The sequence below is a fragment of the Chelmon rostratus genome, chromosome 5, assembly GCF_017976325.1.
Source record: "Chelmon rostratus isolate fCheRos1 chromosome 5, fCheRos1.pri, whole genome shotgun sequence".
NCBI lineage: Eukaryota > Metazoa > Chordata > Actinopteri > Chaetodontiformes > Chaetodontidae > Chelmon > Chelmon rostratus.
Window position 1 is genome coordinate 19,359,456 of NC_055662.1, and position 17,702 is coordinate 19,377,157.

Below are 17,702 nucleotides of genomic sequence, written 5' to 3' on the forward strand. Positions count from 1 at the left end.
ATGGATGGATGATGGATGGATAAGAGAATGGATGGATGCAACAGAGCGGGAGGGAGGAGGGCTTGCATCCGTCTCCTGCCTGCCCACTGATGGATCTACAGGAGGGAGGATGGCTTTTTTTCCCCTCTCTCTCTCTCTCTCTCTCTCTGGCTCTGCTCACCTCCACTTTTTTCTCTCTTCCCAAATTTCAACATGAACCTTCCCGTTGCAATTATTGATCACACATGTGTGGTGTCATATGCAAATCACCCGCCCTGTGGAATTCATTTGACAATTTTCATGTTTTCATAATTCAGAAAAAAATCACTCACTCACATCACTCATGTTACGTGCTAAGTTTCAACTCTTTTTTATTTTATAGGCTACTGATGAGATAATTATACTAAAATATACAGATTTCAGGTGCATATAACGTATACATGGTGTGAAATATTCATTGCATTGTCTTTAACTTGCGCATCGACATGTACATTTGTGTAAATGTCAGATATTTTGAGAAGTACATCACAGTACTGTGAATCATTTCATAGATATAAGCTGTGATCAGAAGAAACTGCTGTCAAAAGTCATCTGAACTGTGAGATCGTTATATTTTCATCAATAATGTGGTCAAAGGGAATGTATCAGAAACGTAATCTGAACGTTAAGGAACGGCGTGCTGTCCCTTTAAATGCGTCTTCAGCCAACGTAGGTCGCGCGTCATCACGTACTCCGTCAAAACATGCCGCTGCCAGGGCACTGATCAGGGAAGTACGATATTGCTCATATAGGATTTTATCGCCTCTTTCAAGCATATGAGACTTATTGAGTGTATCGTTTTGTTCCGTTTGAGAGTTTTGCCTTCTCTCTTAGTCAGCCGCCGAACACGTTTAGTTTACATATCAGAACTAATAACACGTTTACTGGCAGGTTACACCTGTGCAGGGTTTCTGTCCTAATTAGCGAGTGTAAGATCCCAGCAGCTACGGCAACACCACTGGTTCCTTGAAACGGTAGGTCGCATGAGCACTGATATTATTTCTACATATTTGTATTTTAAAGGTTTCTACATATGTACGATTTGTTACGGCATCAGTTGTAAAGGGCTTTTTCTCTGTCTTCTTTAGTCCATTTCAGGACAGGACCAGCCTTTAGGTGTCTGAGGATCCCACAGAGAGGATGATCTACATCATAATGGGAGTCTCGGGCTCTGGAAAGTATGTGCTCTGTCTATTTCTGTTTATTTACAACAGCCTGACAAGGTGGCACATGAGAGGCGCACAGAGTGGAGTATCACCAACACATTTAGGTGTGTCAGTGAACACTAGGTGGTACTTTATTAACTATGTCCCATTACATGATTGGTTTCATTACAATAAGCCAGCTGCAGCACAGTCCTGTAAGGGATGTGATTTAACACCGGAATACCACAGTAGAGCTGCAGCTAGCAGCTGATTTAAGTAATTTCAGCAATTTCTTTCTCCATTGATCATTTACTGATTTTGTCTATAAAATGTCAGTTAATAGCAACAACTGGTAATCACAATTTCCTAAATGCCCAAGGCTCAAATAACTTGAAGTATATACAAATTACTATAATATCAGACAAAGAAAAGCAGAAAGTCGTCCGACTGAGAAGCTGGAATTAGGTCTTGTTTTGCATTTTGCTTGAAAAGTTCTCAATTGTTTCTTCTTCTTCTTTGATTATCAATATAGTTGCTGATTACTTTTCACTAATGGATTGATCGATTCATCAATGAGCCATTTAAGGTCTAAACTACAGCATCTGTGACATTAAAAAAAAATTATTATTTCACTGTATTCTGCTATGTCTTTTCTTATGCAGAAGCACATTAGGAGCCTTCCTATCAGAAAAGGTAACTGGATCCATCCTCCTCCCTACAGACACACACACCTCCATCATGCGTCTGCACACAGTATGACTAAACACTCACTTGTATCCACTCATCAGCTGGGCTGGCCCCTGCATGAAGGGGATAACTTCCACCCACCGGAGAACATTATGAAGATGGCTCGTGGTGAACCACTCACAGACCAGGTCAGCCCAGGTGTGTGTGTGTGTGTGTGTGTGTGTCTGCTGCAGGTGTCTTGTCAGCTCAGGTTGAATGTCACTCATTTATGGAGTTAGCCATTTCTCTTCTGTCATGAGTTAATCATTGTCTCAGACTCGCAGCCACTGTAACTCAACAAGTGTCTGGAGGACGCGTCACAGGAGCAGACAGTGAGAGCATCACGGAGGGAAACTGGGCTTTTCATCACAGCCCACGGTCCTACAGTGCAGTCGAGGGATTTATTTTCTGTTTGTTCAACATTTATCTTTCCCTGTCCATGCTGACTTTCAAAATAAAGGGAGACCCCCAAACAATTGATTGGCTACCCGCCAAAATTGAGTCTACACGCTTGCAGGCAGAGCAACCTCTGCCAGCGTTTGGCAGCAGTTTGCTTGTAGCGGTGTTTGGTGGCTGATGATAACCTCCCACTCAGAAAAAAGCTTTGAGAATTACCCGAGGACCTGCTCTGTCCAATGCTCTGGCATGTTTTAAACATACTCCACATTTGGCAGTTTGAGAATGAATGATGAGGTGAAGCAGAAATGTAAATTTGGGATTACTGTCAGGCTGTGGCAAAAAATGTGTCTTTCATGCCAGTATTAGAGTTGGCAGGTTGAGGTTGGCATGAGCAAGCGGGACATGAGAGAATGTGATTCCTCTCATTTGAGTTCAGCTCGTCATATGAAAGGCGCTGCAGTGAGGGGAAAAAAGTGTGACTCCAGATCAGTTGTAACCAAATTAGGACCGGATTCTATTTCTGATTGCACTGTAATCAAAGATGTTTGTGCTGCCATGTCTGCCGTCTGATCTCTGTTTGATTCTCTGATTGGTTCTTTGAGTTAAGACCATTAAAAAGAAAATATTGGCAGAGTGAGTTCTGACTTAGAATAATCAGATCCACTTTAAACAGCTTCTGCTGCACTAAGCTTGCTGCAGCTACTTCATTTTTTAACTTTTTTTTTCCAGATATGACTTCCATACTTGAATGCAATATTTTTAGAGGAGATGGGAATATTTTTGGTTTGATGATGCAGTCTGGCTTCACCACTGCAGGCTCAGCTCACACTGCATCTGTCCTGTGATGCTCTGCTTTGCACGGCTTGTCCCCCTGATGGTCGATGATATGCTGAAATTAGGAGTGTATGTGATTGAATTCACTGACCTCGAGAATCTGGTCTGAGTGCCTTCTTTTGCTTTCCCGGGCAGCCGAAATGCTCAAACCTGCAAGCCAAGTGAAGAACAATATTTATTTTCCTTCCAGTTAATAATAACAGTTTATCAAATAACAATGTGGAAGAGGTTGCTTGTAGTGATGACCTACTGATTTATCACCTGAATCGTCTTTACTGAGCTTAACTGCGAGTTTCAGCTCAACGTGGCTGTTTAGAGTCACCCTAACTGCTCTCAGCATCGTTTTCAGTGACTGCTGGCAGCTGTTTTTAGCAAAAAAAACTCTAAAAACTGACTGTACGATACCTGCTCAGCAACAAACCACAAACAAACACAGTTCTTGTGAACAGTGCAGCATTTAGCAACAATAGTGCCAGATATTTCCCTCAGCAGTTGCTAGAGACCAAAAATAGAGCTAAAAGAAAGTGAATATTGGACTAACATTTGCCAAAGGTACACAAGCTGAAAAACATGTCTTAACAAGGACAACAGCTGCTGTAAACAGTGATTAAATACATCTACAACATCCTGTTTATAACAAAAGTATACCCGGCTTTTGTTTGTCTCTTTAGGACAGATTGCCCTGGCTTCTCAAACTACATGAAGTCATTGAGAGGTAGGAATAAACAAACCTTTTATATACTTTGACTGTTACGGGCATGCACTGAAAAGCACACAGCGTACTTTGGTAATGACAGAAATGGAGGGGAAGATGTGGTGGAGAGTGAGAGGGAGCAGAGCAGCGAGGTGTGGATACGCAGGCGTGAAATTGTGGGAAAAAAAAGATCAAAAATATCAAAGATGGTTTTGAAAATTGAGATGAAAACCAGAGAGCGAGGGAAGGGAGTTTGGGAAAGTAAAGACAGATGAAGTGAGCGAGAGTGCAGAGAAGAGGTGAGGGAGAGCTGAGAAGTATGCCATCTCTTTCTTAAAACGTCTGTGGCATCAAAGGCTTCTTTTTCTTAACTCTCCTGCTCTTCTCTCCCAGCCCATCCTTGTGTCCCGTCTTTTCTCTTCACCTCCTTCTTCTCTTCGGCTGTTTGTCACCAGAGTTCACTTTAAGTTTCTTTAGTTTGTCTCTCCAGTTTTTTAACAGTTTCCTTGTTAACCGCACGACATCCCAGTGTACAGCGCAGCAGCTCCCGCTAATTGCCTCACTATCTATGTGCTCACGTGTGTCTTCTGACCCCAGAGAGAGGTGTTCCGGCTGTGATGCTCTCGTGGTGTGCTCCGCCCTGAAGCGCCTGTACAGGCAGATCCTGCTCTATGGCACCAAAGCCCTCACTTCCTCTTCCGGCCCAGGCCAAGATATCCTGCCTCCCGCCTCTCCTGATGTCTTTTTTCTCTTCCTACACGGAGACTACGAGCTCCTTCACCAGAGGATGGTGGCCCGTAGGGGACATTACATGAAAGCAGACCTGCTGCGTTCCCAGTGCGACGTTCTAGAGCCGCCGTTGGATGAGGAGAACGTGTTGCCGCTGGACATCAGGAGGAGCATCCCTGATATGGCCATGGAGGTCGAGAGGCACGTCATCAGCCTCAAGTCGTCACCAACACTTTAACCACCGCAGCAGATCGAAAGAGAGGCCAGCGTCAGTTTTCAGCCATGCTTTTAGAGATGGTAGCTCGGTCCTCCACTCCGGTCCAGACTGAAATATCTCATCAACCGTCAGATGGATTGGCATGAAATTAGCCGCAGATACTCAGGTTCCCTGCAGAGTGAATTTTAACGGCTGCCTTGATCTGCTGACATCTCTTGTAGCGCCACCTGCAGGTGAAAGTTTTTTACTCATTCAGTCGAGCCGACGCTGGTAACTTTCTGACTTTTCCCTAAGTGCCACCATGAGGTTGATGTTCGTGATTTTTAGTGAAATATCTCTAAAACTTTTGGATTAGTTGCTGTAAAATATGGAGCATTCAGGGTCCCTATGGAGAAAATGGTAATAACTTTTGTGATCCACTTACCTTTTCATCTAGCGCCATCATCAGGTCAAAACATTGATTTTGTACAGTACTTAGATTTAATACCTGCAAAACATTCCTATCATCCCTAGCTGTTGTTCATGTCAAGTGCTAATTAGTGATATGTTATCACGCTAAATTAAAAGATGATGAACATGGTAATATTACCATTTAGCACTGTGCCTAAGTAGAGCTTCAAAAATCTGTGAGTATGACTAGACTTTAAATCTGGTTATAATCTGTTCAACATATGTTGTTCATATCTTAGTGATGATGAGAAGCAAAGCATTGTTTCAGCTGTGTGCAGTAGTGACAGCTTCAGTTTGATCTGCTCAGTACAGAATGATCCTGTGGTGCGTTTGTGATGCTGCCAACTTTTCAAAACACAGTCTAAGTGCCATCACAGTGTATGCTGCAGAGTGTTTGACAGCACATTTGAATTGGGACCAAAAAGTGCTTTTCTTGTGAATGAAATCTGAACCTCTAGTAGTATGCGGTAAGAAAAACGCGAGCAGTTACAGGTGTGAGGATTTTAGCTCTCTTTGAACTGAAGAAGAGAGTTGTGGTGGTATTTTAATGGTTTACACTGTGAAGATTCAACGTTTCACAGTAATTTTGTTGTGGAAAATCTATTTGCACAGACAGCGAGTTATGATGGATGAATGCCTTGACCTAATTTTTCTTACAGAAAAAAGCTTTTTAAAAGTTTTGAACAGAAAATTAACCCGACCATGCAAAAAAAGTATATAAAGGACTTTTTTTTAATGTTTTTTGTTACATGGTTGTAAGAAACCTGCAACATTTACAGGGGAAATTTGTTTTCTTGGCTTGTAGTTACTGTGTTGGGATGATTTGCAGTTGCAGGAATATGAAATAAAAATGAACTGATGATGGTTTCTGTTGAATTTTTCATGCTTTATGTTTTGGACTCCTGTGTTTAATATTTTACTTGACTTTAAAATGCTGACGAACAATATTTTTTATTAACGATTAATATGCCAATTGTTTCCTTGATTTTCAACCCATTGCTCTGTTTGTCCAATCATCAAACGTTTAACATAAGTAGTTGAAGTGAATGCATCAGAGGTACAAGTGTGCAGCTTTCCCATTCATTCAACAGCCTTAACCCCAAAGATAATTCAGTTTATAGTCACGTAAGACACAGCAGCAACAGTGGATCAAGGCAGTTTGCTCTTTTTTGCTTGAAAAAATGATGATTAACGGATTACCAAAATAGTTTTAGCTCTACAGGGATCCCATTCATTTTCAGAAAAAAACACTTCTTCAAAATCCCTGTTAAAGTTATACTATAAATTTGTGTAATTTAGGTTTAGAGGCCACAATAAACTTGTGGACAGCGGATTTCATGCCTGTGTAAACACATAATACGTTTCTGCAGCAAACTATACTGATTGACAAATTCTGCTTCATTTAACACAGTGTTATGTTTCTGATGATTCCAGACATGTTTAATCTTTTGAATAGATTTTTAAAGAACTAAGCTGCTTAGCTGTCAAGTTAGCATCAGTAAATGGATTAGTTTAGTCACAAGCTCCTGCAAATCGTGTTTATATCATTTGATCTGTCAAACCACCTTTCACACACTGACATCACCTGCCAAATGCACCGAGCAATCTCAAAATACGATCTTCAAAAGCAAAATGATTAAAGGGATTTTAGATTTAGCTTCTTAGTGCTACACGGCGCTGTGAGGCAGGTCTGGCTCCGCTGACGATACGTTTGCCATACTAAAGGTCAGATCAGGTCAAGACTCAGTGAGCACCGTTTCCTGATCTATAATCATGTTCAGAAGACACACAGGTGACCGTGACCCCGGTGCCCCAACACTCTCTGCCAAACACACCCCCCCACTCAGCGCTGTAGAGACGTTTTTGTGTTGTGACTCATCTCCAAACCTCAACCCGAATATTTTAGGAGCTTCTAATCCAGAAAAACCCCCCTTGGCTACTCTCATATCTCACACATCCAGACGAACGGGAGCGCACACACACACACACACACACACACACACACACCACTAGAGATTAAAGCCCCCTCAGTCTGGCAGCAACAGACGAACGCACACAGGTTGTCAAGTGGATCACATACACACATATATGATGTTGAAATATGCGTCCTGTGCGTCAGTTAGTCCACAAGGTGTCTGAGAGGAGGACACAAAACCAGGAACTGCAAACAGAGCACAACCTTTTCACACACATGCATGCATACACACACACTATTATACTTACTAATGGCCTTTAACTATGACTATATAAATAAATAACATAATTGAACACTGGACAGAGATATTAGGGTGACACTAAAGGTAAATAATATGACAACAATGAAGAATCAAGTGAGATCTGTGTCACAGACTGTGCCTGCAGACTTCCAGCTATACAAACCAAAACAGCTGATATCACTGCAGAGGTTTGGTGTAACTGCCCTCTGGTGTTCGTAGCTGAGTAGACGTAAGTACAGAGAAGAGGATGGTAAAATACCGACTCAAAAATGTCTGATCTGAATCACTAACTCGTTTTCATCAATAGAGGATTGTCTCTTAAACTCAGTGAGAGAGGTGGTGGATTATATGTAATAGTTGCACCTGTGATTGTATGGTAAACTCCTGTGTTTGACCAATCAGAGATGGCAGACCAGCTTCTGTTTTAATTGTATCTTTATTGAGACTGTCAGGTGATGCTATTGATTGCTATGCTAACGCTGAGTACAAGTAAGTGTTTATAGCTTCTCAGATGTGATGTTTTGCTGCTTTTCTCTGCTTAATTAAATTGTAAATTTAACAAACATTTTTGGACTCTTGAAGAATTTGTGATTGATATTTTCCAGTATTTTCAGACAGTTTTTAGACTAAATGATTAATATATTATTAATCAAAGAAATTTAATTAACATATTAATAATGAAAATAATAATAATCTGAAACATCCATGAAAAATACTGTTAAATTAGCTGTATTGTTGACCCTACTGCAGAACTGTTGACCTTACAGTGACCACCGGGGCATGAAGGGAGAATAGCATGCTTTACAAAGCCATCATAAAGTCGTGTTAAAATTACAAACAGTGCATAAATACATATTTTAGGGACACTTCAGGGAAGTAAATAACAGAATAACATTTTGCAGTTTTTACTGATTACATCTGATCCACAAGTCAGCTAGATGAGTGAGAGTATTCTGCTCAGTCACTGTTGAGTGAAATCCAAAGGGACACAAATGCACACACTCCTTATGGCACAAAAACACTGTAGCATGGTGCTTTCACTGGAGCTCAGTTGAATATATGCTTAAGGAAAGAACAATAAATCCCAGTGAAAGAAAGTCAGGCACAAATGCTTTCTAAGAACAGCCTCAACAATGTCATCCCAATCATCATCATCATCATCATCATCATCAGCATCAGCACAGGCTGTGTCAGACATTCCAAAAAGGGCTTCAGTCCTTTTTTCTCAGTTTTGGGCTCAAATCAATCAATTTTTTCATGCCTGATATAATTTTTCTCCTGGGACTGCGTGTTGAGAAGATTAACTGTGCAAATCAGAGTTTCTGTGTCTATGTGTCCTTGAGATACAAACTGACATTCAAGCACTTTTTAAATACGTCTTTTGGAGTCGAGTCTTCCTCCCAGACAAACTTTCTAATTATCTGGAGTGTCTGATCTTTGCAGCCTGTGGTGGACAAGACATGATAGCATTAAAGGACTGGGTTTATGAATCCTCTGTGTGCTTCCAGAACACCTGACTCTCTCTGAATATATATGCAGCTGCTACAAGTCTACATATGTGAGCTGGATTTAAGTACCTGCATGGCCCTTCGCTAATGCAGGTTTCTGACAGAGTGAAAGTGATTGTGTTCTGTTGTTTCTACCCTAATGTTGACCTAAAGCTCTCACTCTGGAAGGGAAGGAAACATCCTCCGACTGAATATGTGTGTGAGGTAACTACTGCAGACAGAGGTTAGAACGGAAGTGAAGGAATGAATTTAAATGTGTCTTTGAAAGTGCAGCAATATAAATATGGCTTACATGTCTCTTCTGTTCGTTTTTCTAAAGCACTTTGTCATTGTTGATGATCGTAAATTTACTATTACGATCATGTTTGAGTGCAGGTGCTTCTATGTAAATGTCAGTACACGTGCATTCACTTATGTATGCATATGTGCACTGATCAACATCGGCGTGTGTGTGTGTGTCAGAGACTGAGCAGATGTACTGCAGTGGTGAGGTCTCCTCCTGTGCTGATGAGGGCCTGAAGGTTTGCCTCTCTGTCTCTGAAGCCCATTGAGCTCAGCTGCTCCAGCTCCTCCTGGAACTCCTCGCCATGAACCTGACAAGGACGTGACAGGAGAGTTAATTAAAGTCTGAATTATTACAAGAACATGATCAAAAAGAAAGAGTGAACCGGTCGTGTGTCTCTGGGAGTGAAAGCATGCCACATAATTTGTCCAAAACATTATTGTACATTCTTACTTGACTACACTGAATGTGGTAACCACTGGGAGCAACACTGACTTATGTTCTAGCTTTCTGACAGACTTTAAAGTCTGACTCTAACCCTCATCAGCACAGGAGGAGACCTCACCACTGCAGTACATCTGCTCAGTCTCTGTCACACAAAGACTCAACACTAGAAGGAGAGAAACACAGATGCACTGGCTTCTGTTGGCTGAAAGGTATAAATCTCTTGAACCTCTGACCCCCTGATCAGCATCACAGCTGGATGTGGCCAGATGTGGTGTAGCGTGGCACTACAGAGCCACAGTAACATCATTGCTGCACAGGTTGTCACCACCAGCACCACTGTCAGTGCAAGCAGGATTATTAGACTGAGTGTAGTTACCTTTTAAGTGTGGTACCGTTTCTGTAATTCATTTGGGCTTTGAACAGTGAGCACTGAACACTGGTTCCAAAAAAGTTAGGACGCTGAATGCAGTCATTTGCAAACAAACTGTGTTTATCAATAAAGGTTTTCCGAAGTGTTCCTGAGCCCATGTAGTAACTTCCTTTATACAATCATGTGCTCACAAAGTGATGAACCTCGCTCCATCCTCGCTTGTGAACGACTGAGCCTTTCCAGGATGCTCCTTTCACCCAATCATGATACTATCACCTGTTACCAATCAACCTGTTTACCTGTGGAATGATCCAAACAGGTGTTTTTGGAGCGTTCCACTACTTTCCCAGTCTTTAGTTGCTGCTGTCCTAACTTGTTTGAAACGTGTTGCTGCATCAAATGCAGAATAAGCAGATATTTACAAAAATCAATGCATCTGATGAGGTCAAACATTAAATATATCGTCTTTGTACTGTTATTAATTGAGTGTACATCAAAAGGGATCAGCAAGTTATCACATTCTGTTTATTTATGTTTGATGCAGCGTCCCAACTTTTTTAGAATCTGGGTTTTAAGTTAAATATTAACTCGTTGTATCATATACTCACCTTCTGTGATAACAATACGAAGAGGCCAGCATTGTAAAGAGATGTTTCCACTTGGTTTTAGGCCTTAAAATGTTATTTAGTGGTGATTTTTCAAATTCAGGAGCAGTTCAGATCAATTACAGAAGCAGACACCATCATTGTAAGGAAACACTGAGATACCCCATAATTGCTGTTAGCCAGTGCCTGTAGCATCTGCTGCACAAACTTCTGCTGCTGCTGCTCTGTTACCACGGCAACCCCTGGACCATTTCCTGATTGGTTGTTAAGGACAGAGTCAGATCCTTGATCATTGGCAGCATCAACACTGGCTCCAATGGTTCCAAGTCCAACCCTGCAGGAATGTGGTGGTAAAAATTTGACAATTTATTCAAGCATTTGGCAGAAAAGCGCTGCTTCTCCACAGAAACTCATCAAAAGTCATCTTCAGGTGCAGGTGTACTGTGTGTGTTTATTTTTGCATTTTTATACTCACGTGGGTATCAGCGCAGGAGCCTCTGCAGCCAGAATCTGTAGGGCCTGTTGGATCTGTAGCAGAGCCTCCGTGGCTCTGGGGTTCAACATGGCTGACAGCAGCTCTGGACTCTGCATCTACAAAAATGCATCACTGACCACTAAGAATAAAGATAGTAATGATAAAAATAAGCACTGGAGTTTGAGTGGAGACTGTGTGGCGTTTACTATCGAAGACCAGTGTCCACAAACAAAATAAACAGCATTTTTTAGGGCTCTTTTAAAAAAATTAGCCTGTTAAATAGTGAACAGAGTAAACAAACCTGTTGCAGGAAGAGAGGGATCTGCTCTCTCATCTGCTGCTGCAGCTGAGGATGTCCTGAGAACAAAGGGTGGCTCAGCAGCATCTGAAAGAGGAAGAGGATGAGAGCCGTATGGGTTGTAAGAGCTGTCTGAGCGTGCAGGATTTATGAGAGAGATTATGGGGATGTGTTAACAAGAGGTGGGGTTAGGGAGGGATTGTAGCCTGGTTCCACACCTGTGAATTGCAGCTGACACGATTTATCAGCGATTCAGATGCTCATAAACTGCACACCCTAAAAATTAACTGCATGGTCGGGAAGAAATAAACGCCATTAAGTGAAAATAAGTGATCTGATTGCCTGTTATGCGTGTTTATGTGTTTGCATCCAACCATAAATTGTCTATGTGCAGTAGTAGAATGTAACAAAGTATATTTATTCCAGACTTGTACTCAAATAAAATTTCAGGGTTTCTGCTTCTCATATCTGACGGTTTGCAGCTTTTCCTCACCTTAAAGTACAGTAAACTGAATAATTTTGAATAGTTTTTCAGTCAGAGCAAGACAAGTGAAGGCGTCACTTTGAGCTCTGGAGAAATGTGACAGCTTTTCTTACTTCTATCTTATCTTTTACAAACCAAACGATAAATAGATTAACCAAGAAAATAAACATCAGACTAATCCAGAATGAAAATAATCATTAGCTGCAGCTCGATACAAAATTAGCTCCACCTCCACAGTAAAATTCTGCTTAAACATTAATGCATGAGTGATAATATATAATGTTGTGTATATCATTAGATATACCATATAAACTCACAGGTGGTGTGTGTGTGTGTGAGTGAGTGAGTGTCACCTGCGCAGCCAGGTCAGGGTTCTGGCTAAGGCAGTTCAGGAGACTGCTGACATACGGCCCAGACAGCAGGCTCTCCATCAGTCCCGGGCTGGCTGTGATCTCCTCGAGCAGCGACTGCATGCCTGAGGAAAGAGGGAGGTGGCCACAGATAGAAGATGAGAGAAATGTATACATATACAGCTTAGCTTGTTAAAAATGACGGCATGTTGTCTCGGCTTGTTTCGGGGAAATGGCAGTCTTAAATGTAAGCTGAAGTACATTAAAGGACAAAAAAGGGTAAAACTGAGAAAGCAGTGGTTTGATTAGCTCACTGATGGGGATGAATTTCTGCTCTTAGTGTAGTGAAACTGTGGATTTGTATTTTCGTGCCTGCAGTGACAGTGCTCTGAGGGTTTGGATCAGCTCTGGACGGGGCGGTCAGTCCTCTGAGAGGATCTGTGGAGTGACTGGAGAGGGCTGGAGTCTGCTCGCTTTCTCCCTCAGCGGGCTGTTGATTCTCACATGATGTCGTCAGCACAGGGGGTGCTCCTGTCTGGATCTGAAGGACAGAAGAGATCACAACAGATTAAAAACACAAGACTAGTTTGACTTTATCCGGACAGATCGTTCAAGAAAACTTTTCCAAACCTGCACCTGAGATGATTTGAGACTTTTTGTGTCAGTCTTTTGAGCGCCATCAGAATCACCAGTGATGGTTTCAGGGTTTTCCTGCTGTGGCTGCAAATTGTTTAGTGCTCTGTCTTCATTATGCATCACTTCCTCTATCATGTCAGGGTTCCTGGCGAGCTCCAGGACCTGGACAGGGAACCAAGAGGAAGAAGCTGTTGAACTAAGGAAATAAGCCGAGGAGGGAGGAGTTACGTTTATGTCGGAGTGAAATGAAAAGTTAGGTTTTGTCTCCTTTTAACTAATTTATATCAGCCATGTATCTTAATCTTACCGCATATTTAAAAAGATCCATGATTTCTTTCCACCATGTGCTCTAATTAAAATCTGGAAATTCACTATTATCAAATATAACTAGTGATTTGGTGCAGTGGTGCAGTTTTACATGTGCGCACACACGACAGTGGTATGGCACACTAAACCCTGCCCACACCCAACAAATCTGGACCTCAAAGACACTCAGAAACCTCTTTTTATCCCCACCTGTGTGATGACATCTGCGTTGTTAAGCATATCTCCCACCTCTGGGCTTGTCTGCAGGAGCTGCTGAATTTGGGGATTAGACAGAATGAGCTGTCTGGCTAGTTGAGGGCTGGAGGTGGACAGGGTGCTCTGCACGAAAGGGCTGCTCAGGATGCGGCGCATCATCTCCGGGTCAGCCAGCAGCTGATTCTCCATCTGGCGCTGCAGTGATGGGAAGAAGCCAGGACCGCTGTTTGTTAGGCCAAGACTCTCCAGACCTTCCACTGTGGAAACCAGATCAGATCAAATGATCAGGAGCATGTAAGGCCAGATAGAGACGGTAAGAAAAATGAAGACCAGAAATTACACAGGGACTTCCTGTGTTGTGCAGTTCTTACCCAGGTAGAGGGGAGAGGTGGGAGATGGGGTGAAGTTGTCAGAATCAGGACTGAGGACGGCTGTGAGCTCTGACTGGACCTTTTCTGGAGCTGGATCACTGGTGGGTGCAGCAGACGAATGCTGAGGCCTGAGAAGGATGGACTGAGTCAGAATCCAGCACTGTGGTAAAAACTGTGCACTCGTGTGTGTAGGTGGAGGTTTTGGTAAAATCTGATGCTTATTATTGTCCATCGTATAATTCCATTCTTTGTAAAATTACTCCTGAATTTAAAGCAGTTGAGGAAAACCAGTGTTTGCACAGTAAGTTACAGGGGAGCAGCATCCATTTTTCATTTCCATTCGTCACCGTGTCACATTAACAGGTCGCCTGCAAACATGTCCCACTGTTCCCTAACGTAAGGAACCGAATAGGATGCTGACTTTGTTGACCCGTGACATTTTGTATATCCAAATGAACTTCATACTCATTCCAGTGCTATAAACTTAATAATTCTGGCTAACTAACATTGACTGTCCAACTGAACAAAGGCAACTGTTCTGACATACTTGTACTTTACTTTCTTTACTGTGTTGTATTTTTTACTCCATTACATTTGTCTGACAGCTTTAGTTGCTAGTTACTTCCACCCTCTTCCTGTTTTGAAAACTATGTAACCCCAAATGTGCCGTTTTGAATTTATATTTTTCTGATAAACTGTGTTCTTTTCTATTAAATGCTTTGTCACAAAGCTGATTTTTCTGAGCTTGTTGACTTTTTAGACATACAAGGTTCTCACAGGACAGTGATGCAGACAGTCAGAAACATCATAAATAATAGTGAAACATGGGCAGGGGCCATTTTACTGCTGAATGGGTACTTTCACTTTGATACAATGAGTGAATTTTGTTGATAACACTTAACTTCTGCTTGTAGTGAAGTATTTTTACTGTGGCATTGCTTTACTTAAGTAAAGGACCTTCCACCATAGCAGTCCTCACAGTCGTTCACTGCTGTATGTAGATATTAAAACACACAACTTACCATTTCCAGGCACATCATGATATATCAGAATATATAATCTCTACTGTGTGTGTGTGCCTGTGTCTGATGAACAAATGAGCTATTCCACAGTATTACACTGTAGTTACAGCGTGGTATGCAGGTTGTTTATATATTATTACCTCCTTGTTCCCCGTACTTCTTCCCTTGCGCCTACACCAGTAAGTTTGTCACTGGAACCCCTGTGTGCACAAGATGCTCACGCTGTAACTTGTGGGCTGTGGTCTAAAGTGTCACAGATGTTATTCACAGTTCCAAAATAAAATCACTGAGCTCATATATGATACATATATAAAATATCACAAAATATCATAAAATACACACCAGTTAGCAGACACATGGACTGTACACATAGACAGCAAAGGTTCACCTGAGGAGGCTCACTCAGCATTTTAACGTGTATCCTTCAGTAGCACTTAGATGTTGGCGCATTGAACTCTCTGAGAGTCGGTTCCTTAACTAATAATACGCTTGTAAATGATTATTTAAACCCCGGTGAAATGTAGCACATGCTGGTCCTCTGTAGCCTCCAGTATCTGTTTGAACAGTTGAGGCCCTGCTGAAATGTGCATGTAACATCCGTTGAATATTTCTTGGTGTTTGACATTGAAATGCATGAAGCTGAGCTCTGATCTTTACTCTGCTCAACGTTCAAGTTGTTTTCCTGCTCATTCTTTGCCTCCTTTTAGTGTTGTGTAAGAAAAAAACAAAAAAAAAGATGCTCCCCTCTCCCCTCACAGCAGCCGGGGCTACATTCCTCTGTACCTTTGGATCACGCAGAGGCGGACTGAGCCATCTTGTGCCTTCAGGTGACTCAGGAGTTCTGACTCTCTAAGGATCCGGCCGGAGTGGATCAGCACCAGCCGCTCTGCCGGGACTCCCAGGCGCTCTGCGAGACCCCATTTGAGCTACACACACACATACAAAATAACATCACACTTTTTCAAAGACATTAGGCTACAGCTTAAAGGGCGCACTTGAAGACATTTTTACGCACACAGCAATAGGACTTTAGCCCGACATCAGTGGTGCGTTTGTTGTCCTGACCTGTCTGACGGTGCAGCCTCCTCTGACGGTGAAGTCTTGGCTCTCCGTTGGACTTTTGACGGCAACGTGGATCGTTTCAGACCTCTGACGGTCACTTCGTGCTCTCGGTTCATGTTTCACCGGGCCTGACATCTCAGTCCTGTGCGGGCCGACGATGGAGACGAGCGGACTCGGAGAGGAGCGCGCAGTCCCGGGCCGGAGGTGCGTGTCTGTCCCGATGACTCGGCAGAAAGTTGTGTGGATGCGCGCCTGCTCTGAGCCGACTGCGCAGGGCGGTGTGGATACAAGTCCTACATCTATCATCTTCCTCACCCTTCATAACGCACGGCAGTCTAATTCAATTATTCCATGCCGAAACAGTTATGTAACCAGAATCATCTTAAAGATATAGTCCACCACAAAATCAGCAATAATAGTCGGCAGCTCTAATGCGCTCTAATTCATTTCACTTTTTAAAAACTGCTCCCAAATGAAAGCTAACATATTTTCACAACAAATATTATTTAAATCCAAAGGTCAAGTATTATAATCTCTATACTCATATACATTTGACATCAAAGCTCTTGAATTATACTGCACAAACTGAAGGGAAAGTTGTGACTCTCGCTGTTTATAATACCAAACTCAATATCCTCTTAACCCTTAAACAGGCAACGTGCACCAGGAGATACACACTCTTTAACCTCCTGTAGGGGGTGTGCTGGGAGGTTTTCACTAATCAAGTTGGCATTTATCAGAAGTCTTGTCTGGTATTAGCATCTAGATCACATGATTTGGTTCAGGTTATTTTGCATCGTTTCGTCAGCCTGATCAGAAAACGTCATGGTCGCCAGTGGTGGAGAACCTGCTTCCTTGGGGGTAGATAATCATATATTGTTCATACTTATTTTCAATAAAACTACAATAGAAATTCCTAAAACTAATTTGGACATTTGTCTAAACATTCTGACGAAGAAAAAAATTTCCAACTATGTTTGTGGTGTTACCTAGCAGCTTTTGAAATGAACGTAGAAATTTGGTCAATGTGCATGATTCAAAATTTTGCTTCAAACTGGAAGCCATGTTAATAATTACTGCAGTACCATATATTATCATGCACAGCTGTGCCTATTAAAATATTCTAATTGTAGTTTACTTAAAAAAAAAATTCTGACATACACCGGAAAGAGCACATTTGGCACAGGCCAGGGTCCAGCGAGAGAACTTGGAGTTGGAGCCAACGTTGTCATTCAACTCTGCAAGACCATCAAGAGAGCATTGTCTACTTTGACAATTTTTTCACCTCCCTCCCACTCATTGTGCATCTGAAGGAGTCCCTTGGTTTGCGAAGTCTGGGAACCATCCGCAAGAACAGGCTTAAAGGATGCACACTTGAGGATGGCCGTGCTCTGCTGAGGCAAGGAAGGGGCAGCTATGACTACAGGGTGGATAATGAGGCACAACTGTTGTAAAATGGTCTGACAACAAAGTTGTCACCTTTGCTAGCTCCTGTGCTGCCATCAGCCCCCTCAAGGAAGTCAGGCGTTTCTCCATAGAGGAGAGAAGAAGAGTTGCTGTACCCTGTCCAAACCTTGTGTCACAGTAGAATGTCCACATGTTTGGAGTTGATCTTGCTGACATGATGGTGGCCTTGCACCGTACCCCTGCAAAATCCCAACGGTGGTACCTGTGCCTCTTTTGGCAAATGGTTGATATAGCCATCAACAATGGATGGCGGCTGTATTGCCAAGATGCCAAAAGCATTGGTGTGCAAAAGCACAAACAGCTCAAGGAATTCAGGCTGGAGGTTGCAGATGCCCTTATCCACAGTAGAAAGAAGAAGGGAAGGCCTCCTAGGA

At 42.3% G+C, this 17,702-nt stretch overlaps 2 protein-coding genes across 2 annotated transcripts; one reads left to right on the plus strand and one right to left on the minus strand.

The window, feature by feature from the left end:
- Positions 1 to 731: 731 nt before the first annotated feature.
- LOC121606781 (probable gluconokinase) lies at positions 732 to 6,043 on the plus strand. Its single transcript, XM_041937318.1, has 6 exons — positions 732 to 992; positions 1,107 to 1,196; positions 1,826 to 1,856; positions 1,952 to 2,038; positions 3,794 to 3,837; positions 4,414 to 6,043. Exons 2-6 carry the CDS (start codon positions 1,159 to 1,161, stop codon positions 4,781 to 4,783), a joined length of 570 nt encoding a protein of 189 aa, XP_041793252.1. The 5' UTR covers positions 732 to 992; positions 1,107 to 1,158; the 3' UTR covers positions 4,784 to 6,043.
- A 1,838-nt stretch (positions 6,044 to 7,881) lies between these two features.
- LOC121607015 (ubiquilin-1-like) lies at positions 7,882 to 16,023 on the minus strand. The gene is made up of 11 exons (XM_041937666.1): positions 15,865 to 16,023; positions 15,583 to 15,725; positions 13,778 to 13,905; positions 13,401 to 13,663; positions 12,879 to 13,046; positions 12,621 to 12,789; positions 12,252 to 12,373; positions 11,418 to 11,501; positions 11,117 to 11,232; positions 10,804 to 10,975; positions 7,882 to 9,529 (listed from the first exon to the last, which is right to left on the minus strand). Exons 1-11 carry the CDS (start codon positions 15,994 to 15,996, stop codon positions 9,395 to 9,397), a joined length of 1,632 nt encoding a protein of 543 aa, XP_041793600.1. The 5' UTR covers positions 15,997 to 16,023; the 3' UTR covers positions 7,882 to 9,394.
- Positions 16,024 to 17,702: the final 1,679 nt, after the last annotated feature.

Excerpts from the sequence above, each read along its gene's own strand:
- LOC121607015 (XM_041937666.1), bottom strand. The coding sequence starts at position 15,996 with ATGTCAGGCCCGGTGAAACATGAACCGAGAGCACGAAGTGACCGTCAG. Across the intron at positions 11,233-11,417 it reads TCCCTCTCTTCCTGCAACAG|ATGCAGAGTCCAGAGCTGCT; the intron begins GTTTGTTTACTC and ends GCATTTTTGTAG. Across the intron at positions 10,976-11,116 it reads GCTCCTGCGCTGATACCCAC|GGTTGGACTTGGAACCATTG; the intron begins GTGAGTATAAAA and ends ACATTCCTGCAG.
- LOC121606781 (XM_041937318.1), top strand. The coding sequence starts at position 1,159 with ATGATCTACATCATAATGGGAGTCTCGGGCTCTGGAAA. Across the intron at positions 1,197-1,825 it reads GGAGTCTCGGGCTCTGGAAA|AAGCACATTAGGAGCCTTCC; the intron begins GTATGTGCTCTG and ends TTTCTTATGCAG. Across the intron at positions 3,838-4,413 it reads CTACATGAAGTCATTGAGAG|AGAGAGGTGTTCCGGCTGTG; the intron begins GTAGGAATAAAC and ends TTCTGACCCCAG.